The sequence below is a fragment of the Ascaphus truei genome, chromosome 14, assembly GCF_040206685.1.
Source record: "Ascaphus truei isolate aAscTru1 chromosome 14, aAscTru1.hap1, whole genome shotgun sequence".
NCBI lineage: Eukaryota > Metazoa > Chordata > Amphibia > Anura > Ascaphidae > Ascaphus > Ascaphus truei.
Window position 1 is genome coordinate 8,608,100 of NC_134496.1, and position 25,804 is coordinate 8,633,903.

At 47.4% G+C, this 25,804-nt stretch overlaps 1 protein-coding gene across 1 annotated transcript in view; it reads right to left on the reverse strand.

Moving 5' to 3' along the window:
* The window catches only part of SGPP2 (sphingosine-1-phosphate phosphatase 2), a 36,718-nt gene extending 13,796 nt beyond the window's left edge, over positions 1–22,922 (reverse strand). The window contains exons 1-2 of the mRNA XM_075571179.1: positions 22,550–22,922; positions 2,031–2,189 (exon numbers count right to left, since the gene is read on the reverse strand). Coding sequence (XP_075427294.1) covers positions 2,031–2,189; positions 22,550–22,783 — 393 coding nt within the window. The 5' untranslated portion in view covers positions 22,784–22,922. The remainder of the gene's footprint in view (positions 1–2,030; positions 2,190–22,549) is intronic.
* Between the last annotated feature and the right edge of the window lie 2,882 nt (positions 22,923–25,804).

Consider the following 25,804-nt stretch of genomic DNA (forward strand, 5'->3'; position numbering starts at 1 on the left):
GTAAGACTACCTGCCCCACATAGCTTCCCACTGACCTCGGGTTTAACTGTAGGGGAACGGACAGCCATGCAATCAAGCAACTTGTTCACAATATCACCTTCTAGCAAGGGCAGGATGGAAACCTTTCCATGACCTATTCATTTGAGTTACACTAACCCTGCAGACAGTCACCCAGCCTTGTCCTCCAGGCTGCTTGGCCATTACAGACCATAGACAATTGTACTACTGTCTTCACTCAAGCAGGACAACATTGCACTGTAACATATGACCTATTGACTGGTACAAAGGTCATCCCACCTCAACTCTGACCCCATTAACCTCTTTGCTGTTGACGGCACCAGCAATATACTGCTTTTAAATGCAATGGAAACCTCTAACACACCTCAAGGAGCAAAGTCTATTAATGTCAATTCTAACCGGTATATAAGAAATGATTTCTGGGCACAACACTCAATCCTGTGTTTCCACTGAAGGTTTGACCTACAAGATACCACCTTGTGGAAACGCAGCCTGAGCGGAGCATAATATACACTATTTCATTTATTGTATTCTATGGTTTAACAATTTGTGAAGGAAACTGGATTTCTCAACACTCTAGTGACCCAAATCAGCGAGATTTGGGGATTTTGGACCAAAAATAGCATTTCAATGGAAAATTAATTGATGATCAGTGAGGCTCAATGAAAGTCTATGGGACCACAGGCAAAAATAAAAAAAAATAATGACTCCATACTAGTGAGATTTACAGAATAAGAGTTGGCAGGTCTGCAAGAAGATCATAAACTCGTCGGCACTTTAAAGGAGCTGTCCCACTACTGGGTGGGAAGTGGGGCGTCACCGGAGTGGAACTGCATTAATGTCAGCTCTAGGGACCCCATTGGTTCCCGACATGCATACTTAAAAAGTTTGCACCGATACCGTCCCCTCCAGGGGAAATAAAATGGCTGTTTAAGTCTCCCGTCTTATGCAGACCAATAGGAAGCAGCAAAATCCTGCACGGCGCCTTCCTATTGGCCCACATGATGCGGGGGTATGTAAACATCCAGGAAGTACCGGCACTATGATTCCCGGTATACATCTCAGAAACCAGGGTTCAACTCCCAGGACCTCCAGCTTCCCAGATATAGAAAAGAGGAAGACAGGGGCGGGAGCAGGGGCTTCACCTATAGAATTAGAAGAAAAGCAGTATAGGTGAAAAAAACAACTTAATTTTAACACACATTAAGGCCCATGTTTACCAAGTGGTGCTATTCAAAAAGACACTTTTTAGCATGTGCATTCGTGTCTTATGGAGTAGCACCGTTTAGTAAATACGGCCTAAAGGTTTTACCCCCTCTTTGGGAAGTCCATGTGGTTGCAGGTAAGCCCACATTGTAGATCTTTTTATTTAATCTGGCACAGTAGCACTATTTAAGCCACTATGACCACCCAACCCACCGCCCGCCCACCACCCACTGCCCTCTCCCCACTACCTTCCCCCCCCCCCCCACTAACCCTCAATTCCTTGTGCTCAGAGTAAACAGCCCAGATGTGGCAACTTACTAAAGGTTGACCCCCACACAGCCATGGGAACCAGGGGTGCCCGGAGCTGAATATACCAAGGTGCATCCTCTGAGAAGCCCTGATCAGACTTGGGGGGGCGGGGGGGATGCAGAGAGTGGCAACTTTTACATCCTAGTTTTTGTTTTTACTTTTCGTTTCAGGGGGGAGGGAGGGAAGTTTCCTAGCGGAACCGTTTCTGCCCTAGAGAGTGAGCTCTACAATGGTAAAACTCCTCCAGGAACCCAACCAAAGGGGAGATTCAGGTCATCTCACCGAGATACAGCGGCATCCACCATTCAAGTCAATAGCCATTTAGTGGGATTGTGGTACAAGTCCCCCAACATTCAGAATGCTATAAAGGCGTCTTCCCCGGGCTAGAGGAGGGTTCGACTTCACTGAACGGGACCTAAACCTCCAGCTCGAGGTAGGTGTCTTTGTACATATTGCATGAGGACTTGTGAGAGAAAGGTTAAGACATTGGTACTTACAGCCCAGACAATGATCAGTCGGCGAGCTATGAAAGGGTCAATGTTCCAGAAGGTGAAGGGCAAGAACGTGATGTAAAAAACTTCTTGCCCCAACGCAGCAGAGAATTTGAAGAGGTAGTAGAGGAAGTAGTTCTGCACCAAAGGTTTTCCGACTGGTCCCTAAAAAGAAAACACACAGTATCAACCAGTGAATTGGGGAAGCATCAAGAAAAGGGAGAGCACGTAACAGACCGGTCAAAATGTGATGGCACCAAGCAGTTCAGGACCACTACTTTTTATTGTCAAACCCACTACTTTCTTCGATTTACAACTTCGTTTTGGAAGAAAAGTTATTTTACGTAAGCAAGTCCCACCCCAACGCATTTCTACAGCATCCAACTTCCTGAAACCATTCTAAAATACAGTACACAGAGCTGTGCCCCAGAGTTTAAAGTTCTAAATCTGGCAAAGTACCAGCTACTTTTTTGAAGTCACTATGACCACTGCATCCACCCTCATTCCTTGTGCTCACAGTAAACAGGCTGCAGAGCACTGAAGATGCCGTCTTCAGCCCAGATCTACCAAGCTCCGGTAAGTCAGGGCTTATAACAGTTAAATAATTGATGAGGCTGAAAGAGAGACATAGGAAAGAGAAATCTTTGGCGCCCTATTTTTTTTCCTTCAATATTGTCCATCTTGTGACTGTCACTTTAAAGATGGAGGGTATATAAACTTCCGTTTTCCGCTCCCTCAGTGTAGAGCCTCTGATAAAGTGCGGCGGTCGTGTGAAACGCGTTGGGCTTTTTCTAGTGTTGGATCCATGTACACAATTTTAATAGATGTTTGTTAAATAAAGTTTGAAGATTTTGAAATTCATCTGTTCTGGGACTTCACGTGTGAAGATTTCCACGTTCGCCTCCCTGCACTGCGGGCTACGTCATTACGGTTTTGAAAAATAAATATTTCGAGTTCAACGTATCTTACAGTTAGACAACAGATACTTTATCCTATATCTATACTTATTGATCCAGAGGAAGGCAAACACAAAACCCCAGAGTCATATCATCCAATGATATTTCATAAAGGGAAAAATAAATTCCTTCCCGATTGCCAATTCTTGGAATCGGATTAATCCCTGGATCAACATCCTTCCCGTGTATACTTATTTGGTATATCCCTGTATACCTTTTAAAAAAAAAAGAAGGAAGAAGAAGAAGGAAGAAGGAGTGGCTCGGTGGTTAAAGGCACTGACTGAAAACATTGACACAAAGTTTGAAGCAGGGGAGCCTGGGATTCAATGCCCGGTCTCAGCTGCTTGTGACCTTGGGCACCTTATCTCCCTCGACCTCAGGCACCAAAAACAGATTGTAAGCTCTACGGGACAGCAACGGTGTCCATAGAAATCCTATGTACAATGCTGCTTACCGCGCACTATATAGTAATTGTGAAGCGCTTTGAGTCTCATTGGGAGAAAGGCGCTATATGAAATAAAGATGTCCAACTTTGTTTTGGAAGCGGTCTATTGTATCCGCCATCACAGTCTCCATGGGTAATTGCCAAATGAACAGATTTAATTTTTTAAAACATCCTCCATTTTTTTGAAGCTCTGAATGAAGTGTGAGCTCGAGGCTTCTAAGGCGATTAGCCATATCTTTCCAAGTGGTCAGCAGGTCCTCCCCCACTGGAATTCAGAGCTGGGAGGAGACACGTGGCCATTTTCTGACAGATTGGACGATGGGAGCTTTCACCGAAATTTGTGGGAAACCTCCCTTTTATGGAGGCGTTTTAAAAAATTATTTTGGGGGCGGTTCCTGACATTGAGGTGATATCAATGCAACAGTCTGGAGAATTATTAGAGCAAAATAGGTTATGAATAGAAGCTAAAATGTCCTGTGCGGGTGCGGAGCCCGGTCACTGAGCGGCCATCTTGCGGAGAACAAGAATCAGGATTCCTTCAAAATGGATTCGCTGCTAGAAAACGTTGTAAAAGAAAAATATTTGCTGAACTAAGTGGCAAAGTAAAGTTACAGTTTCTCTGCCAGAAATAACTCAAGTAGAGATGACGCAGACTTTCCTACAGATGGGAATTCATTTGTGGTTTTCTTACATAAGTAAACTTGGCAGCTTCGTTGAAACACATACAGTATAGTCCCATTTATTAAGCAGCACTACGGTATACAATAAGACACCTTCAGGTGCCAAGAGGCACATTCCCTGCAGCATCTCCCTCTCTCCCCCAGCCCCCCCATATGCCTACCTGCGGCTGCGGGTTCGGCGGAGGCGGCAGGCTGTGAGCGGCTCTGAGGGGGGAGGGAGAGAGCTGGGTTGCCGGGGGAGCGAGGGGGGGAGCCAGGGTGCCAGGGGAGTGAGGGGGGGGGAGCCGGGGTGCCGGGGGAGTGAGGGGGGAGACGGGGGATTGAAGGAGAGAGCCGGGTTGCCGGGGGAGCAAGGGGGGGAGCGAGGGGGGGAGCCGGGGTGCAGCCGGGGGGAGCGAGGGGGGCAGCCGTGGTGCCGGGGGGAGCGAGGGGGGAGCGAGAGAGCCTGGTTGCCGAGGAGCCAGAGGGAGGGCCAGAGTGCCGGGGAGAGGCAAAGCCCCGCCCCCCGGATACTCCATCCAATCCCCTGCGGCCCGGCCTTCTAAAGCCCCGCCCCCCGGCATTCTCCATCCAATCCCCTGCGGCCCGGCACGTTTCTGCAGAAGCCCAACCCCTGTCAGTAAGAAAAAATACTTGCCGGGCTGCTCTGCATCCTCTTCCTCCCCGCCGCCGCGCACCACCCCCCTCCCCCATCCCCCATCCCCGTGCACCACCGCCGACACAAAAAACCGGGACATTCCCGGGACAGTCAGGCAACCAGTACAGCACATGAAAAACCGGGACTGTCCCGGGAAAAACGGGACGAATGGTCATCCTAATTACAGGCCATATACCCATAATATTGAATGTGCTATAAAGGGTCATATTTACTAAAGTGGTAGTGGAGATTGTTCCCCTCCAACGCCATTCTGATTCTTGGTAAGAAATGATGCTATAGTGGTAGTTCTTGTCACAGCAAGAGAGGTTAAGAGACCCTCCCCAGAATGCAGGGGCTCAAGGTATTTACAGGTCTGTCCAGGACAGTGGCCATTGGCAACCTGGTAATGCTTAATGTTCATCAAAACCAAAACGGTTGGCTAGTGCATGGTCTAGCCCTAGAAGGTGGTCATGGGCTCTGGTTTTTAATGTGAGCCTTCTGGCAAGAGAAGAGGAGAATCTTATGTATGGAAGATATGCTTAAAAAAAGCCTAATCATCCCTTTCATGTTGTGGAGTCTCTTATGAGTCAGGTGTGGTAGGAAAATGTTGAGGTTCCCCTGGTTACACACACACACACACACACACACACACACACAAAAAGCTATGGTGTCACAGAGTAGTATATTACACGCAGAATAGTTGCATAGCGCTTGCTGCAGTAGTCAACTTTTCCCACCTACTACTTGTACCATTGATCTCAAAGTCTGCCAGGTCCTAGTCACCAGCAAAAACCGGCGGCCTGTGGTCAATCTATGGAGTCACCTCATTCACCTTAATATATAAACTGCATCGCCTAAAAAATGCAGTGCGATGCATGCGGCTGGAACAGCAGAATTAGCTCTCACATTGTAATCTGGTCTGTAACTGTTACATACGCCTATAATATATATTATCTCTTACTGTGCATGCAATGTCTTGTATATAATGTATAACCCTTTTCACTTAATGTAAGTATGTATTTGTAACATCATAACTCTGTGCCCAGGACATACATGAAAACGAGCGGTAACTCTCAATGTATTACTTCCTGGTAAAACATTCTATACATAAATAAAAAATGGCATTTTAGCCTAACACCGGGCATTCCTTGACAATGGGGCCAATAAAATAAATACGTTAAATAAATAAAAAAATAAAAAATATTTTAACATTTTTTATAAGTCCAACCTCTTCCCTACCTGGCAGCAAAAGGGTTAATAAGCAAAATCAAAATGTGGAAGAATCAAAAGAACATTTCAACTCCTTAGGGAGAGAAGGGGTTAAATTGCTGTGTGCTAACAGAGGATGTTTTCAGAAATAAAACCCATTCAGTTGGCAAATTACAAAAAGGCTCAAATGTTCCATGGCGGCCGCCTCCCCGTGCCCTGTCTGAGCTGCCGACATGTGACGCTCGGAGATTAATATGTATATTTAATGATTAAAGCCGGGCCAAATTAACCCAGGAAACACAGTGTCAGCTGCTGACACGTTAAATCCTTCCCTTCCGAGAGGGGACCGAATCGGAGCTGCCGAGCAAATGGGGCAGCGAGATGCAGTGTCTCCGCTTCTGACATGAAAGAGAAGTGCACACAATGCGTGCGATGGAAACAAGCGCAGAAGATCGCATGACTTCTCGCTATAAAAATGGACCGAGACCGTACCAGCAGCGACCCGCTACACCAGCACAAACAAACCACAGTCTTGTGAATCCACAACTGATGCTGTGTAACCCTTGGTGGAGGGGTCAGTGAACTCTTCTTGGCTACAGTCCTGTAAAGATTCTTCACATATATACGATTGAAATTCCATCAAAGGGGGGATATTACAGAGGGTTATGGAAGACGTGGACGCAAATAAACCATACTTCCCACATGGGGGATTACAGAGAAATATTATAGAAAGTACATACGAGCACTCGAGTGGCAATGGAACAATACTTGTGGGTGCTAAAGCTCCTAGTGCAGGGGTGGCCAACTCCAGTCCTCAAGGGCCACCAACAGGTCAGGTATCAATCAACGACAGCCACCTGTGCCGAAGCAGGGATATCCTTAAAACCTGACTTGGAGGTGGCTCGAGGATTGGAGTTGCCCAGTTCTTGTCCTAGACAGTCCAGTCGCGAATATCAAACAAAGGGTAGCACTCCTGGAATGGATTCCATTGCGGTTTTCCATTTATTTACCAATGTTTCAGTCCAAGAACAGCAGGACTTTCTCAACTTTGAGGGCCACGGTACTTGGACCAAAACCATGGCAAATAAATGGAAAACCGTACTTAAATCCAACCCAGGATTGTGTTCGTCATGTGAAGGGTAACACAAGGCTCTCCACCTTGTGCTTCTCCAGTCGCCTTTTACTAATACATCATCAAAAAGTAAGATGTCCCGAAATTTGGGACTTTTTCCCGTACTCAAATGCTAACGTTACCATTGCTCAGGCAACGGAGCAGCAAACCACTTCAGCTTACGTTTATTAAAAAATAAATTTGAACCAGATTAGAACAGCACTAATCTTATTCCAGTGAGACTCGCTACTAGTCTGGATAGCAGAAGAAGCCTGGTTTAGCCCATACACTGCCCCCTTCACAGGTCCAGGCTGTCCCTCTGTGTGGATACCCGAGGAAATCCCCAGTAGGCCCTCAAGGTCCGATGTCTCCCATGTCAGTCTGTCTTTGCATGTTTAGTCAGTATGCTCTGTGTATTAATAGGTTGAGAGTCAAGTGACTTAGAATATGTACGGGAGCAGAAGTGCATGGATGGATGGATGGATGGATATGCAAGCAAATGCATCTATGACCCTGTCCATGGATGGAGGAATGCAAACCCTGTAACGTTTTATTTCATTGGGGCCCTACAGTTTGTTTCCATCTGTGGGCCCTTGATACACCAGTCTGACGCCATCTGTTCTTCCAAAGAAATACATGTGTGTTCCAGTAACACCATGCTGGAGAGTTAATAGGGGTTACTCATGAAACTGCAGTTGTGTCAGTCGGGCCACTATTGCACAGAAACTGCAGTTGACGTTAGTGGGAGTGTCAGTGGGACGGTGGCCCAATTGGCAGAGTTTAATGAATAACCCCCAATAAATAGAATGTCTCTAACACGCGCTGTGCTTACAGTGATATATCTATGGAACTGGAGGTCCCCAGAGGCAGGCCTGGCGTGGTCCTTCTCTGTGTCGAACCATTGGCCACATTATTTGATGGGCAAAGGGATGGGACAATATTAGAGCACAATTTGAGTGATCTTCAAATCTGGTTCCAATCCAGGGAGGGGTTTATAAAACGATGCTTCCACCAGCAAAGAAGCTTTTGGTGGATGAATGTTTTCAGAAGAACAGTGGTTGATGGGATATGATCCGCTTCACGTCCGTCTGCCAGGAAAGGGCACATGGAAGAAATGCTCTGCATGCCTGTATTCCAGGGTTTCAGTGAGCAATGGTCTGAACATTGCAGCTCTCTGATAGGGAGGGGGGCAGACCTCTCCCCTCTCACCGATTGGGAGTCTACTTAATTTGGAGTCTGTCTTACTGATTTTTAGCATCACCATCTCACGCGGGTTAATAAAAACAAAACAAATTCTTGTCCAGAACACCCAAACATCACTGATTTAGGTCCTTGGGGGTTGCTATCTTTAGCGGTAATTGTAGGTTTCTCCCAGGATTATGTGATGCTCTGCAGAGAAAAAGTTAATGGAGTGAAGATCTGCAGGCCTGCCAGAGAAGGAGTTACTAGATTGATACTCTGCAGACCGGCCTAGCAGGGAAGGAGTCAATGGAGCAATGCTCTGCTGGTCAGTCAAGGAAAGAGTTAACTATAGATGATGCTCTTGGTGCCAGCAGGCAGTAGACCAGAAGAACATGTTGAAGTCAGCCTGATAATTACACTGTTATCTTATACTCGGGATGACAGATGAGATTTAATGGAACAAAATGAAGGCAGTGTGCATCAGGACAGCTAAAGATGTATTCATCTTCAGACAGAGGATTATCTCACTGACACTCACATGTTTCAAATACCCCAACTACAATACTGCCCCATGCCAGAAGTGGATGGCACTTCCTGCTTCTTAACCCATGGAATGCAGATTGGTGCTGGATCATTGCACAGATCAGCTGCAGCAACACAGGGCGTTCATCTATTAACCCTTCAGATGCCCTCTGACATAGTAGCTACATTATGGACTTTTGCTTGGTTGATAGGGGACGTCGCATTCGGCGCACACGCAATCTGACGGGAAGAGGAACCAAAGAGGACCCCATCAGTGACGTGTGATCTCTGAGGAGCGATCACATGACCGAGACACACCGGAGACCGCTGCCACCACAAGGGTCAAGGCTACACTCCCATTTAGCAGCAAAATGGGAGAGTGCAATTTTAATGGTGAAGGGCTCCGTTAAAATTTATGATACGCCAATACCGACACCAAACCAGCGAGACATATTATATACTGAAATTGCACTCAATTGAAAGTCCTCAGAAATAGAACATGGTTTCCACTGCTATTCATGGTTATTTTCTAATTCAGGGTTCGTAGGTTTGAGAAACTGGAGAGAGGAGCGGCCAACGGGAGGCGAGCGGCCAACGGGAGGCGAGCGGTCAACGGGAGGCGAGCGGCCAACGGGAGGCGAGCGGCCAACGGGAGGCGAGCGGCCAACGGGAGGCGAGCGGCCAACGGGAGGCGAGCGGCCAACGGGAGGCGAGCGGCCAACCGGAGGCGAGCGGCCAACCGGAGGCGAGCGGCGAGCGGCGAGCAGCTAACGAGAGGCGAGCGGCCAACGGGAGGCGAGCGGCCAACGGGAGGCGAGCGGCCAACGGGAGGCGAGCGGCCAACGGGAGGCGAGCGGCCAACGGGAGGCGAGCGGCCAACGGGAGGTGAGCGGCCAACCGGAGGCGAGCGGCGAGCAGCCAATGGGAGGCGAGCGGCCAACGGGAGGCGAGCGGCCAACGGGAGGCGAGCGGCCAACCAGAGGCGAGCAGCCAACAGGAGGCGATGTACCTGAATAGAGGGTATGTGCAGTTTTGGTTAAGAGCAGCTCTAGAGCATTATTCCTGAAAGAGGAAAGAAGGCAGCAGATATTACAAAGCGGCAGTGGCAAGCAGTTTTGGGTAAAACCAGTGGCGCCATCTTTAAAAACGGGCCCAGTAAGAAAATTGCTTATAATGATATTTCTCCAAAACAGAAAACTTGCATGGGATGTGGCTGGGATGGGGAAGAGGTGTGAGCGCACGCGCGTATATAGGTTTAATACGGCAGGCATAAGCTCCATGTTAAAATGGACATGCAATAGGTGACACTGCGCTCATTTGCATGTCATTACCCAGAATCCCGTGAGACGTGCTCACAAGTGATATTTTTATTTGCTGTATAGATCTCTCTCTTTCAAACATGCAAAGAATATTTTACTAATAAATATGAATTCAATTATACACACACACACACACACACACACACACACACACACAACCAGATCATGAGTTTCAGACCCGCCAACATTTTGCGCATGAAAACAGGTGCACTTTATCTGCTGGGTCCGTGCGAGAGAGAGGAGCATCCGACACTAAGGAGGCTCTGTAACACGTGCAATTAGCTATATGCAAAGAGCAGATTACCAGGAAAATGTGTATTCTGGGAACTACTTGTTCACACACCCAGGCACAGACACGAAATGGTGTTACATCTCCTCCTGATTAGCATCAGATAATCTCCCAGCTGCTTTATTTAGCTGCAGGTCCTGAGCTTCAGACACTGTCAGCACACTCAGTACCGCTGACATTACTAGGTACAGGACATAAAAACCAGGCCCAGTGCATTTGGAGATATTTACAAAAGACAGCATGTCAATCCATCATCCAGACAGGATTGCCACGTTAACATGTTTAACCCCTTCAGTACCCGTGTGACGTATGCTGTACGCCAAGACATGTGCCACCCCAGGGTGCCCTTGGCCTTTGCCCATTGTTTAGGGGCTGTCCGTGATCCGATTGCCCAGACCCCTCCCCACCCGAAGGCCGGGACCGAAAGGTGATCACGTGGTCGCTCCGATGAAGGGTCACGTGATGCCAAAGTGCTGAAGTGTCCGTGGACCCCTGGGGGAGGGGGGCACAGACCCACCAGCACTCAAAGGGTTAATGGCATTTTAAATGCCGGACTCTAAAAGCCCAGCGAGCCTACGGAATAACACACACCGATGTTATACAGGGGATAGTGAGGGGAAACCGCAGTAGTTATTCGGGTTAAAAAAATATATATAATTTAAAAAAACAAGAACAAAAAAAAAAAAAAACACACAGTGGTGACAATATTTGGCCTGGCAAAGCCGATTCGTGTTCCTCAGGAGGGTGTAACGAGGAGATCTGGATTAGGGTTAAAAAACAAAAAAAAAGTATTTGTTGAACCACTTAAAAGGGTTTGGGGTGGCACGGGTCAGTGACGCATACAAGGGTGGGTTTAACACAGAAACCCTATGTTGCAATGGATTTGCTGACCCCCCTGGCAGTGGATGGGTTAATAAAAGCATTCTAACCCAAGTAGCACAGACCCTCTGCCTATTGATCAGTTTAGGTCACGGGCGGCCAACTCCAGTCCTCAAGGGCCACCAACAGGTGAGGTTATCCCTGCTTCAGCACAGGTGGCTCAGTTTGACTAAGCCACCTGTGCTGAAGCAGGGATATCCTGAAAACCTGACCTGTTGGTAGCCCTTGAGGACTGGAGTTGGCCGCTCCTAGCTTAGAGTGGTAAAGGTAGAAGGAGCCAAATCCGCCCCACCCCCTGCAGGCCGACACAGTGACTCAGGAACAGATTAGAGACACATGGCGTTTTGAACCTGTCCCTCCCACTGCAGCCGATTTAGGGAAAGCAATTAGGAGGAGACCTCTGACTGCTGACTGACAGTGTCTCAGAGGCTGAAAGGGAATGTCCGCCCCTGGGTTTAATGATTATACAAATACGGATTGTGTTCCACATTGCGCAAAACGGAAGCACAGGTCAGCATAGCGAAAGCCACCGGGAATGTGATGTGCGGCTCCTGTGTTTGGGAAAGTCACCGCGAGAAGAGGCCACAACAGTGGCAGGAAAAAGATCTGTCCCACATTCTGGTTACAGAACGCGTTGCATCTCTAACACTCTTTTTGCTGCTCTGTGAGGTGTTGCTGGCAGTGAAATGGTTCAAGATACAGAGAGAGACAGCGAGAGAGCGAGAGAGCGAGAGAGAGCGAGAGAGCGAGAGAGCGAGAGAAAAATAAAGAGAAAGAGTGAGCAATAGAGGGAGTGCGAGTGAGCGAGCAATAGAGAGCGAGCAAGCTAGAGAGCGAGCAAGCGATAGAGAGCGCGAGCAATAGAGACCGAGCGAGCAATAGAGAGATAGAGAGCCTTAGGCCTGGGACATAGTGCCCCAAACAGTGCGGACGCGCGCTGAGGCTCAGGGAAAGACGTGCTTTCCCTGGCCTTACACAGCGTGCCGTCAGGGGGCGGACGGGGGTGGGCCAGTGACGTCACGGAGCTGGTTCGCCCTCATTGGGCGAACCGCTCACAAGGCCGGCCCTGCGCTCCGGCAAGCGGGGAAATGTCAAAACTGTCTCAGACACACGCTTCCGGAAGCGTGCGGACGCGTGCGCGAGCCCCTGCTAAAGCCACTCTCATTGCGGCTGCAGGGGCTCAGTTTCGAGCAGCAGACCCGAAACGTCGCCCGCCTCGTCACCCGTGTGTACTGATGTCTTGAGATGTCACTAAGGACACAACGCATAAAATTAATTACAGTATGTATCTCATGACATATTTGCCATTTTGTATCTATGTAAGCTTAGAACACACACACACACACACACACACACACACACACACACACACACACACACACACACACACACACACACACACACACACACACACCAGCATTGGGGATTTTATTCACATTTGTATATAGTAGTAGTTCACTTATGAGTTGATATTGTAATTATGTTAATAAAATGTTACATTTTTTCATTGGAGGGTCTCTGTGAGCCTGTTGCCAGCTCTGGTGATAGACTGTTTGAGTAATATACTCTGGGACATTTGTACCTTATTCCAATATTAATATTACTGTGTGAGTGTAATACACTGAGGAACGTTTCCTGTGACCCCGCTGGGGACTCATAGTATGCTTTGTGTATGTCTTTTCCCTGATGCACCGCCAGTTATAAAGAGGCAGAGGCCCCAGAATGGGGTCGTAGGCTCCTTAAGGGCTGCGACGTCCTGATTGGCGTGAGCTGGGGGAGGGGGGGGGGTCGGCTAAACCCCCCCTTCCCCCTCGGAGTGGGGAAGGCTGCATGTCCCCTCCCATTTAGGGGGTGGGGGTGAGAGGGTATAAAGAGAGGGTCCCTGGGAGGGGAGAGTAAGAGCTAACGGAATTCCCACCCACCCCCAATGTTTTGCTTTTGTATTGAGCTGTTGGAATGTTATATTAACATGATTTGTATCACACAGGAGCAGTTTGTCTCCTCGTCACAGCGGAGCTGCCGCGCCAGCCAAGCTCAGGAGACGGAGAACGGGCGAGGACTTGAGGGTCCGCCTGTCAGCTGGAGCCCCCAGAACAGCGCGGCAGGCTGGAGGCGCCGGCTTTAGGGCCGGGCCGGCCTATGCCCAATCAACGCTGGTAAAAGGCTGGGCGCCAGCTTTAGGGCTGGGCCTAAGCTGACCCTAGGGGCGGGAGGGGGAGGGAAGCAGCCCAACATCGGCTGAATGAGGATCTCCCCCTCCCATCTTACAGTGCTTTGGGCGGGGGGAGGGAGCGGGCCAATTGCTGGTCGCTGGGCAAGGATCTCCCCCCCATTTCGCATGGATCCTGCTGGGCTGGCGGGCAGGCTGGTTGATTTTAACAGCGGATGTTAAAATAAAGCTGTGACCTTTTCTTCCAACATTGTGTGGTCTCCATTATTTGGTTTAGCGTCACAAAGGTGAGGCGGCGCTTAAAGCCTTTACACACCATCTTCGCATTTTCAATCTGATAACAAGGTTGAGCGTCTGGGCATTGTTATATTATTGTGTGATGTCACTCTGTACCCTGAAGTCCTGGTATGATGGCACTCTGTACCCCGAAGTCCTGGTATGATGGCACTCTGTACCCTGAAGTCCTGGTATGATGTCACTCTGTACCCTGAAGTCCTGGTATGATGTCACTCTGTACCCTGAAGTCCTGGTATGATGTTCATGGGGTTTTTTTGGTACTCTGTTCTGTTTTGATTTTTATATGTAAATCTTTTTTGCAACCATGAAGCAGCATTGTGTGTACTTTACAGCACTGACAGCCCAGACTATTTTTGTATTTATAGTACGACACTGGGGAAGTCCGCTCTTCCGAGTACCTGATCATTATTTTTTAGCCCGATTTAGATGTAGTTCAAAGACCGCTTCCCCTCCCCTCAGGGCGAGTTAACCCGCGGTGGACTTTGGTGAATAACGGTCTAAGTTTCAGGTCACTGTAATAGTACCGGCGATGTGATATCGTGCTGGTTTCCCTTTGCCTCTGTGCTCTCCCAAAGCAACTTCAGGCTTAAAAGTGATCAGTGTGTAAAGTGAGAGGGTTTTAAAGTGGCCCTTGCACTGTGTCAGCTTGTGCTATTTTTAGTGTAGTTAAATCAGGCAGCAAAGGAACATTACTCATACTAAAATACAATTGTTACCCAACCTGATATATAGGGTGCTATAAATGCTTACAACTTTGTAAAGTACACGTTTAAATTTTAAGTCTCTAAATGTATCCTAAACATTATAAAAGTCTTGTGGCCCTTTCCTTCTAGTTGAACCCCTGGATCTGACCCCTTTGGAAAGATCGTTGAATAACCTTGATGTAGGGTCGGGTGGGACAATTGGTGTCCACGCAATGTCACTTTCACTACAGGTTGCAGAGCAAATACAAATATCCCTTGTGAGCAGGTCTCCGACAGGTCTACAAACTCTGCCTTTCCCCGTTATCTCTCTTAGCATACTATGCTTTTCATGCTGCAGCCAGGGATTCTGGGTAAGGAGATGCAAATGAGCACGCAGTGTCACCTTTTGCTTTTTAGCCATTTTAACATGGGACAAGAGGCTGGGAATTCCTCACTTTCAACAGTCTCAATTTGTGCCGACATCAAATACAGGACGACTGATAGTCGTGTTTCTCACATGTCACGCAGATCCCGGTCACCCGACAGAGGGAATAAATGCAACGTATAAAAGGACAGGATTGATTAGAAGTGCAAACGTTAGCACCGTGTTATAACATGCACAAGAATACTCCTCATGTAACCACTGTACCGATAACTCCTCGAGGTGAACAGTGCTAGGTCTACCCAATGCCCCTATACACAGCGCTGCACAGAGATACGTCATCACGCTGCAGGGATCATTCCGCTATCACCCAATGACCAGTCAGTGGGTTTTAGTGAGTATTGTGGAGAAGGTGACATCATGAAGGCGGCCATCTTTATTGTAACCCTTCTTCCACCAAAGAACATAAACATTTATATGGCCCATATTTACTAAGCGCAGTTCTGCCAAAAGCCACCTTGCAGCCCATTCATTTGAACGAGCTGCAAGGTGCCGTATGCCAGAACGCTGCTTAGTAAATATGGGCCTATGTCATTTTCATGACTTCAGCAGGTCTAATTAAAAGCGAAGGCGTTCTGGATTAAAGCAACTCAATTACTGCAACCTAGGCAACAGTATTTATTATAATTGTTGATAATGTACTCGTACATTGAGTAAGAATAAAGCATGCGTATAGGACTGCTTTGCTGGCAGAGCAGCGAGGTAAATCAATTATGAGCCCGTTTCGCGGCCCTCCTTTGGAAATGGTGTGGGAGATTTGCATTATGGGACACACCCAGCTAATATACACACGGGGAAATGAAACAGTGGTCAAACCAGAATGGTGTGTTCTAACCTCCCTTTACCACATTCCACCACAGACAGAGGGCGAGGGTCAGAGAGACAAGAATGTCAGCTACAGCTGTATTATGGTCCCTTGCAAACTAAGCGCTTTTGCTGCCTCCAGCTTATATTTGGTCAAATGACACGGAGTGGACGCGGCCCATTAGATTCAGCGGTACTGTTGTTCAATCCCCAGCCCTGGACACCTTCACAAAAGTGCAAGGAGAACATGATACCTTAAAGCAGGGGTTCTCAACGCCAGTCCTCAAGGGCCATCAACAGGTCAGGTTTTCAGGATATCTCTGCTTCAGCACAGGTGGCTCAATTAGTCCCAGCTTCAGCACAAGTGGCTCAATCAGTGGCTTAGTCAAAGACTGAGCCACTGATTGAAGCAGGGATATCCTGAAAACCTGACCTGTTGGTGGCCCTTGAGGACTGGAGTTGAGAACCCCTGCCTTAAAATGATTATTATTTTTTTTTAAGTGTATGGGCGTGGCGAGGAACGGGTGACACCGCTGAATTGTTTCCTTATGGTTTTAGATTTTAAATTGCTACAATAAAAGTAAATCAAGTAACTGAGAGCTGAACATTGCGAGAAACATGTTATATTTCCCGTTTAGGGAATGAAAAAAAAATCTGGGGATAAACAACACTGCAAATTGACCAGAGATAACTAGTACCCAGGGCTCTTCAACTAGTTCTGCAGAAGGACCAGATCAGAAAACATTTAGGAGTAGAAGGACCACAAGCTTATTGTAATGTCATTTTACAGACATTTAAAGACAAAGCAGCAATCCAAGCTGACGTTTTTTTAATTTATTTTATTATTTTTTTTCCTTTAATATGTTTATTAATACAATCCACACAATGATAAGTAATTAGCTAAGTTACCGATCGGCGAAGATTCGGCTTGAGGGTTCACTAAATGGCTGTCAGTGCAGCAGAAGAGGACCAAAGAGGCAGAGTTCTGTGGGGAATTTCATTTGACCAGGCCGTCACTAAATACAATTGGTGCACTGCTAGAGAGAGGGCAGGCGTGCCAGAGCCTGTTTCAGAAGAGGCAGGGGATGTGACTTTGCAAATGGTTGCTATAGAAACAAACAATGCTTGTTACATTATAATACATTAAAATGTCATTCAGAGTTGTTTTTTTTTTCTTTAAATGTTACAAGTATTTTCTCATAGTACAGAACTGATTTTTTTTAAACATATAGGTCTGCAGCTTTAAAGCAGCAATCCTGCTTTCCCATGTTTTTGTTACTAGGATTGAAGCAGGGGATCTCGGGTGCTGAACCACATTCATTTCAGCTCCGGGGACCCCCAGCTTCCCGACATACAGACCTCCATAGGGGGTGACGGTAGCAGCTCCGGCTGGGCTGTGTGACATGGCTTAAATGCCTCACGTCACGCGGACCAATAGGAAGCAGTCATGTCATCCCTTGCAGCTTCCTATTGGCCCACGTGACGGGACATTTAAACCTGCGGAGACGCTACCGGCACCCCTACGGTATGTATCTCGGGAACTGGGGGGTCCCCGGGGGTCAAATGAATTGGGTTCAGCTCTGAGGCAATCCCTGCATCAAATCCATTAAAAAAATAATAATAATTAAATATTAAAATTAATATACTTATCCATTTTGCAAGCATGTGTAACACTTGTACCATATTATATTTACACTGCCACAAAGCACAAGCGCGTTTCAGGGGAAAAAACTGCACGTCGTGGCCTGAGCTGCTAGCATGAAATTGGCAGCAGCAAAAAGTGCGGGGGCTGCACCTCGGCACATCGCGAGATGAACTTCAAAAACCCCTGTAGTAGATAATTTCTAAAAAAATAATACAAAGGTCAGGTCCTGTCGTTGTCTGGGTAGTGGACAACAAGCATTAAAGTTGATGGCACTACAGGATCACTTTTAGAATTACAGAAAAAGGTACCAATCAAGTTGTGGTGAGTAATAAAGTGACAAAAACCCTCCACTGTACAGTAAATAAAAATATCACTTGTGAGCACATTCACATGTCTCAGACAGCTGTGCCACACTGCCCATTATCTCAGCATACAGTTGTAACCCATGGACCCACACCCAATCGCAGATCAGGTCCCCTAAGGTGTTCTGTGGTCTGGCTACATGTCTCTGTGTGTGTGGTGCATACCTGCTGGCAACAGGAGGGCCTGAGTTTCCCGCGATGACAGGGGGGACAACAGGACAGGTTTCTGGGGTGAATGCCTTCGTTCTTCTAATGGTGCAGCGCCTCCATCTGTAGTAGGCCCCAGGGATACGGGGTGGAATCCCTACCGCAGAATCCCTTCCCAGGGATGAGAGATTCCAGTCTCACACAATAAAGTCTTTTTCCAATTAGCAGCAGCTCTTTATTTATCTCTCCTTGCAGCAGCAGACAGGTACAGTCAGTATACACAGCCAGCTAGCTGTTCTCCGTTAGGATGTCCCTGCCTCCACTGTGGACCCAGGGCCATCCAGAGTGGGGATAGCTCTTCCATTACCCCCTAAGCAGGGTAAGAGGTATTTGGTCCACCTCACTATCAGCTCTACTCATAGGCTGCTCACTCTCCTCTTCTCTCTAGCTAACTCTACACTTCTCTCTGTCTCCAACTAAATAGGAAGTGACACTGCTCTTTGTAGCTTCCAGTAGGCACCGCCCCTGTGTCTCGATTGGACCTACCTTCACTTACTCAGCACAGTGTCAGAAGTAGGGAAAATCCATGATTACTCCTGGCAACCTGCCCTTAGCAGGGATTACACTCAGGAGGAGGATAGAAATATAGCCCATAATCTTACCAGGGCTACACTCTCCCTCAGGTGGAATCCAATGGTCCACACTTGGACCTAATTTGCTAGGCCATCCTGCAGGTGAACAACCTGTGAATATACAAACATAAAATTAAAACTGAGTCATACTGCTCCATAGACAAAAAATGAAAATAATAATAATAATATACTGCAAATACAAAAAAAATGACAAACGCTTATTTGTGGCTTGATAATTGTATCATTAGAACTCATATTCTACAGGAGGATATAGATAACAGAAAGACACAAAATGTCCACACACAAAAAACCCCAGTGTCATATCATCCAATGATATCTCATAAGAGAAAATATAAATTCCTTCCTGACGCCAATACTTGGCAATCAGATTACTCCCTGGATCAACATTCTCCCCATGTTTACTTATTTGGTATATCCCTGTATACCTTTTCTAAAATGATGTCCAACCTTTTTTTGAGCCAATCTATTGTATCTGCCATCACAGTCCCCATGGGTAATGAATTCCACACTGTAACTGCCCTTACTGTAAAGAACCCTTTCCTTTGCTGCTGGTGAAATCTCCTTTCCTCCAACCTTAAGGGATGGCCCCGAGTCCTTTGTACTACCCTTGAATAGTTATTTTGAAAGCTCCTTGTACTGTCGCCGAATATATTTGTATATAGTTATCATATCCCCTCTTAGATGCCTCTTTTCTAATGTAAATAAATCTAATTTAGCTAGCCTCTCCTCATAAGTTAGATTGTCCATCCCCTTTATTCATTTGGTGGCTCTTCTCTGCACTCTCTAGTTCCGTGTTGTATAGCTTCACCTGTGTAAAAGTGCATTATTGTAAGATTTTGAGCCTATATTTTGAAAACTGTTTCGCCTCCCAATTGTTTGCTGCACCCCCAGTTCGTGTTGAATCTAGGACTCTTAATTCAGCATTGCGCAGTGTTAGCTGTGCGTGTTTGGATCACACACACTCTTTGGGCAAAATGTACTAAGTCACCGTCTATTCTACCAGACACCCAATCAAGTGGATGAGCCCTAAAGAGAAATACTTACTAGGCGGTGTTACTCCACAAGACACCTTCCATGCAGCAAGGTACCTTACACCCCATTCACTGCAAGGTGCTGTATGTATGCTATGTACGGTAACCCTAAGCCACGACCACATGCTTTACCCCCACCCAGAGACGCAAATGGAAGTGGAGTGCCGTCCACCTTCATCATGTAGGAGATGAATGTGATGTCCCCCAAGAAAACGGGCATCCAACCCATGACGTACGTGGTACACCAGAAGGGTGCGCTGGCGTGCCGAGTCCCATGCCAGGAGCGACACAAGGCCTGAAAAAAGGGCAATGAGCCGCCATAGCCGTTCTCTGTGGATGTAGTTTATACAGGAGCTTTTCCAAGAAGTGGCTCGTCTAAAATGTGTCTTGTAAAAAGTGGACACAGTACAAAAAGACGTCACCTTACTAAGGCTTACGGCGCGGCGTGCGCTGTGCGTGTCAGCACCGCCCCTCAAAGGGGCTGGGCCCAGTAGTCACGCTGAAGGTGCAGCCGCACCGTACTGCAAGGTTTTTTCAACTCAATGAAATTGAGTTCAAACCTTGCGACGGAGGCGTGGCCACGCCCCCCCCAAATCCCTGACCCCGCCCCCTCCCGTCGCAAGCTTCCCTCTCTCCTGGAGACCGGAGACCGCAGACCGCGGTTAGCGCTGTGCACGTGACGCCCCCCCCCCCCCCCCCCCGCCGGGCGCGCGTGTCACAGTCATGACTGGGACCGCAGCCTAAGGGTTTGCAGAGGTATCTGTACCTTTTATTTCTGCTGATAAAACCCGACATTCCCCTTTGTTTGGAAACTTTAGGACAGTTAGGAGATGTGATCAGTGGCTAAAGGAACAACTCATGGCCCTTTTTGAAGCAGGGGGTCTCCAGAGCTGAACGCCATTAATCTCAGCTTCGGGGACCCCCTGCTTCCCGAGATTCAGAACCTGAAGGGGATTCCGGTATCTCTTCAATGTTTAAAGCTCCCGCATCGTGCGAGCCAATAGGAGGGCGCAACTGATGATGTCACGGCTTCCAATTGGCCCGCAGTGCGCAGGAGCTTTGAAACAGCGCCATTACATAAACCCTGCTAGCCGAAGCGGAGTGGCTACCAGCGCCCCCTACAGAGGTCTATCTGTGGAAGCAGGGGGTCCCTGGAGCAGAAAAATAATGGGGTTCAGCCCCGGAGACCCCCTGCGTCAATCCTATGTTAAAAAAACACGCTAGCTTTGATTGCCTCTTTGTAAAGGGAATTACAGAATAAAAGTATGCTGTAGAAACAAACAGGACAAGTCCTCGTGAATAGACCTGTTTACAAGTAGTGGTACTCTGGGTATGTCATTATTTAATACCCCTGAGTATTATAATCCGTCCGGATACTTTTCTTTTCTGTGTTAGTCGCATACTCTGAAATCACGTATTCTGCCCCAGGTTTCCCCAACAAGCAAACTAAATGTAACCCCTATTTGGGGGGGGGGGGGGGGGGGGTACACTCGGGCCTATAAGTGGTATAAGAGATTGCCCCCACGGTATATGCATTCGGGTGCATCATAATGATGATATAATTGGGCTCCGATACCCCTTGTGGGAGCCTCCTGGATCCTGGCCTAACATTTTTTACACAACCAGCAAGACATAATTCTTAATTAAAACTCCAGTGCGTGTGGTTTGTCCGTGAGGAATAAATATGCCAAATTCTGGTGAAAAATTAAATAAAACATATTTTTTTTAAATGGTGTGTAAACGGCATTATATTTTTAATATACAACTATAATGAAAATTATATGTAATCAGGAAATTAACATTCTAAAAAGTTACAGCCTCTTAACGTCGTAAGTACCAGCAATGCATGGCAGTGCACCGCTGGCAGTGAAAGGGTAAATAGTTCTAAAATCAGGTCTAGGAATAAGTCCCTAAGAATCTGGAGTCGTCCGGCACCATTATTCCCATAGTAGCCCCGTCAGTTACAAAGGGGATAGAGCAGGAGTGGGCAACCCCAGTCCTCATGGGCCACCAACAGGCCAGGTTTTCAAGATATCCCTGCTTCAGCACAGGTGGCTCAGTCAAAGACTGAGCCTCTGATTGAGCCACCTGTGCTGAAGCAGGGACTGGTTGAGCCAGCTGTGCTGAAGCACAGATATCGTAAAAACCTGACTTGTTGGTGGCCCTTGAGGACTGGAGTTGCCCACCCCTGGATTAGAGGCACTGCTGCTTCAAAAACTCTCCACCAAATTATTTCCGCCTCTATCCAGTGCTTGTGCCTCGTGACATATGTCAACAGTAAGACATTTTCGTCTCACACGTTCCCCTGGTAACTAACAGTTTCACCCCGCGCCCAGTACAAAAACAATCATTTACATTAGAACAATGGAAGGCGGTGAAAAAGTGAAACTTTTGGCTTCTCCAACAGCCATCTCCAGATTATAAGAGCCGACCCCGTGCCTACAGATTATCAGGGACAGGCGGAGGTTATGACTTAATGTAATATAGAACGACCCCCCTGACTGAGGGTAGTCTGGGACAGGCTCAGACACTCATGGTCTTGTATGTAAAGTGACCCCCTGCTCTCAGACGATCACATACAATAGTCAGACTTTACCTCCTGCCTCTATGGTTACCAGACTGGGGATGGACACCCAGATTTTATTCTACACTCTTGGGATGATGTTACATACAGTAGCATAGAGCAGAGATGCTCAACGCCAGCTAGGATATCCTAAAAACCTGACCTGTTGGGGGAGGGCTTGAGGACTGGAGTTGAGCACCAAAAATGTGCTGACAGAAGGAGGCTGCATCAGATATAGAGTCGGGCGAGTTCACGTCCTACGATTATGCGAAACAGGCTCAGACAGTCCTGGTTTTTAAAAATCACATTCCAATACATTTTCTGTACAAGCTGCTGCCGTGATATAAGTTACATAACCAAACCAGGACTGGTTAACCTTCCCACTGGATTCGGCTAAACAAGCGGTCTAAGTCGGTTTCTAACATGCAGCAGCCATTAAGTAAAACACTAATAACTTTGATGGTGCCCTTTGTTCACCCTAATTAAAGCCCATTGTTACCTGCCTGTGTGTCCCATTTGCATAGGATCCATTGGTGTAGCTCTTGTTCCCGTTTTGATGGGGAACACCCATACCCCCTGGTGTCTTGCCCCTGCTTCCTTGGACGGACTGGAAAGGGACATCCCTTGGAGACCCCCCATTAGCCTCACCCTGTGGCTGCAGGGTTAGCCCACAGGACCTCTGAAATTGGGCCACCAGCTGAGGGTCCTGCAGGGCTTTCAGCAGCTGGGTCATGTTTAGTGTGAATGAATCTCAATGGGAAGCAAATAAAATAATGCAGCCTTTCCCTGCCCTTTGATCAACTTAGATACAGCAAACTGCAGAGGTAGAGAGCGTGGGAAACAGGTGTGTGAGGCGGTCCTAGGGCTGGAACACACCTTACTCACCGGGCACCTGCTCCCACAGGTAAAGGCAGTTAACACTTTCACTGCCAATGTATTTCCAACTCACTCTTGGCATCAAAGAAGTTAATCAGGTGACTGAATGTTATACAGGCAAGGCAAAATACACCCCCTTAAAAAAAGGATTAAGGGCAAGTCCGACCAGCCCTGTTTTTCATTCTAATGGGGGGGAGGGGGTTATTATGAATAGAATCAGACAGCTTTAGTTGGGATCTAATGTAGGATAACCCACTGATACAGTTTATCATGGACACGTTTTGCCAGTTGTCTTTTCATATTTATAGCATGGTGATCATTGGGACATGCTCAGCCAGCCCTGGTCTAGCAGCTCTAAAGAGACTATTGCAATAAAAGAGGAGTGGCCAAATCCAGTTCTCAAGGGCCACCAATAGGTCAGGGTTTAAGGATATCCCTGCTTCAGCACAGGTGGCTCAATCAGTGGCAGTCAACCACTAAACCACCTGTGCTGAAGCAGGGATATCCTTAAAACCTGACCTGTTGGTGGCCCTTGAGGACTGGAGTTGGCGCACTCCTGCAATAAGAGGAAAAACAAGTGGTGGCTAATGCACTCGTGTATATTCTGCCACATTAGCCACCGAACACCACAGCACATTATTATTATTATTATTATTATTATTATGGTGTTGCAACTTGAAGTCAGGGGCGGATAAAGCTGATATATAAAAACACACAAGAGTTTAGGCATTTGGAAAGGGACGGGCTTGTGTAAAAATCCCTTATTTTATTCTTTAAGAAACTCAAATGCAAGAAAACTAGGCTTACGTTTAACCATTCAGTGCCTGGTCCAAAGCTATTATCCTTTCACTGCAATGATTCTTTCGCTGAAAGGAAGACAGTATTTTAAGTTGCAGAATGCATTAAGGTTAGAGTTATGCATCCAGGGCTGGACCAAAATTGTATATGATGTTACCAAGGTTACGACCTTCTATTGAAGGCTAACCCAGAGACTTTAAAAAATATTTCTTTTACATTTTTTTACCACATTTTTATTGGGTTTTCAAGCAGAAATATACAGAAAAAAAGCATTCACATGTATTTATTTTAAATATGTATTTCTCTTATCGACGGCATCCTGTCTCTTCCCCTGCAAGGTCCAGTAAGCAAGGCTTCAAATAGCGTATTGTCCTGACAACGTGACATCACGGCGTCAACTTGTCATGACCACGGGATGCCTTATGGTGTTGAGGCATTTTGTGATGCCCCATTGTCATGGCAACGCGATGCTGCGTGACGCCTCGACATCACGTAGCATCCCGTTGTCATGCCAACGGGGCATCGCGTGATTCCGTGACATCACGTAGCGTCCCATTGTCATGGCCACGCGGCGCCATTTGACGTCGCGCAACCATGTTGACAGGATTTGCAGGGGGAGATGCCTGGAGACGCCGGCGCCCGGAGGTTATTCAGGTCAGCCCGTAGCCCGGAGATAAGTGCCCGAAACTCGTGGTTACCGGGTCAAACCCAGAGTGGTGGCAACCCTGGCTGTTACAGTGATCCCCAGACTGATTAACAGTCAGGTTTAAGCCATCTTGTTTGTTTCATCTAATGCAGCATTTTCATCTGACTCCACATTATTGGGGAAGATTCAGAATGTCCTAGTTTTCAATTAATTTATGGAACAATCTCAGACATCATTTCACATCTAATGTATGTCAATTACCTGACCCAAATAATGAGCGGCAGGCCCAGTCATCCATAGCTTTACCCCTAAGGCTGCGCGTATAGTGGCCGCGACGGGCGACGCGACCGAACGTGTGACGTCACCCGTAGCCGTTGTCGCTAGCGAAAGATGTATTTCGCTTTGTGGCGGCGGCGAGGGCGACCAGGCCATTGATTGGTTCAGGGCCTGTCACGTGACCCGACAGCCCCTGAAAAATCAAATATTCCCGGCTGCAGAAATTCACGTCGCCATGTCGCCCCGTCGCTGCTGCGCTTACTATAAGTGCACGCGACGGTGCCAATGCATTTGCTTTTGGGCGACGGTGCGTCGCCGGCACTATAAGCGCGGCCTAATGTAGTTTGACCTCCTGGACGGCTCGGAATATTTGGGACCTGCATCTTTGGTTATATTTAATGTAAGGTCAGCAGCAAACTCCATATTGTCAGCGGCATGATCTGCCAGTCCTGGTTCTGCATATCATGCATGGCGATCACCTGACTGCACACTGTAAGCGGTTTCATAGGCCAGTCCTGGTTTTAGTGAAGGATGACCCCATCAATTCATGTTACCAACAACAACACGGTGATGCAGTGGAATGCAGAAGCATCGCCTTGTTCCCAGTATCAGTAACATAATCAGTCCTAGTTTTATATCTTATGCGGGGGGGGGGGGGGGGATCCTATCAGGCTTCTGGGTAAATATTACAGCTTTCGTTCTGTAAAAAGGAGGAGGTCGGAATTGATCACGTCCTACGGGTATTATAAAGATATCCAAGTGAGGCGCTTACCCACAACTGCCCTGGCTCTGTCATGGTTGTGTCATGAATCATGTTTAGCATCAGTCTCATTGTTTTCTTAAAATGTAACTTTTTGGATTTGGGTCCTATTCTATTCTTCAACTGAACCACTGATTGAGCCACCTGTGCTGAAGCAGGGAAAACCTGACCTGTTTGGTGGCCCTTGAGGACTGGGTTTGCCCACCACTGCTATAGGAGAGAGGTTACTAGTAGTTAGTGTTACATGGAGGACGTCCCATGTGATGCAGCCCTTCCTCTCCCCTGCTCTGTGTGTCTCATCTATCCGTTGATGAAGGGTAAATATGCACTTTGCACCACGGATATGACAAGAGGACAGAGCCCCCTATCATTCATACAGCTTACCCCAATGCTGCTGG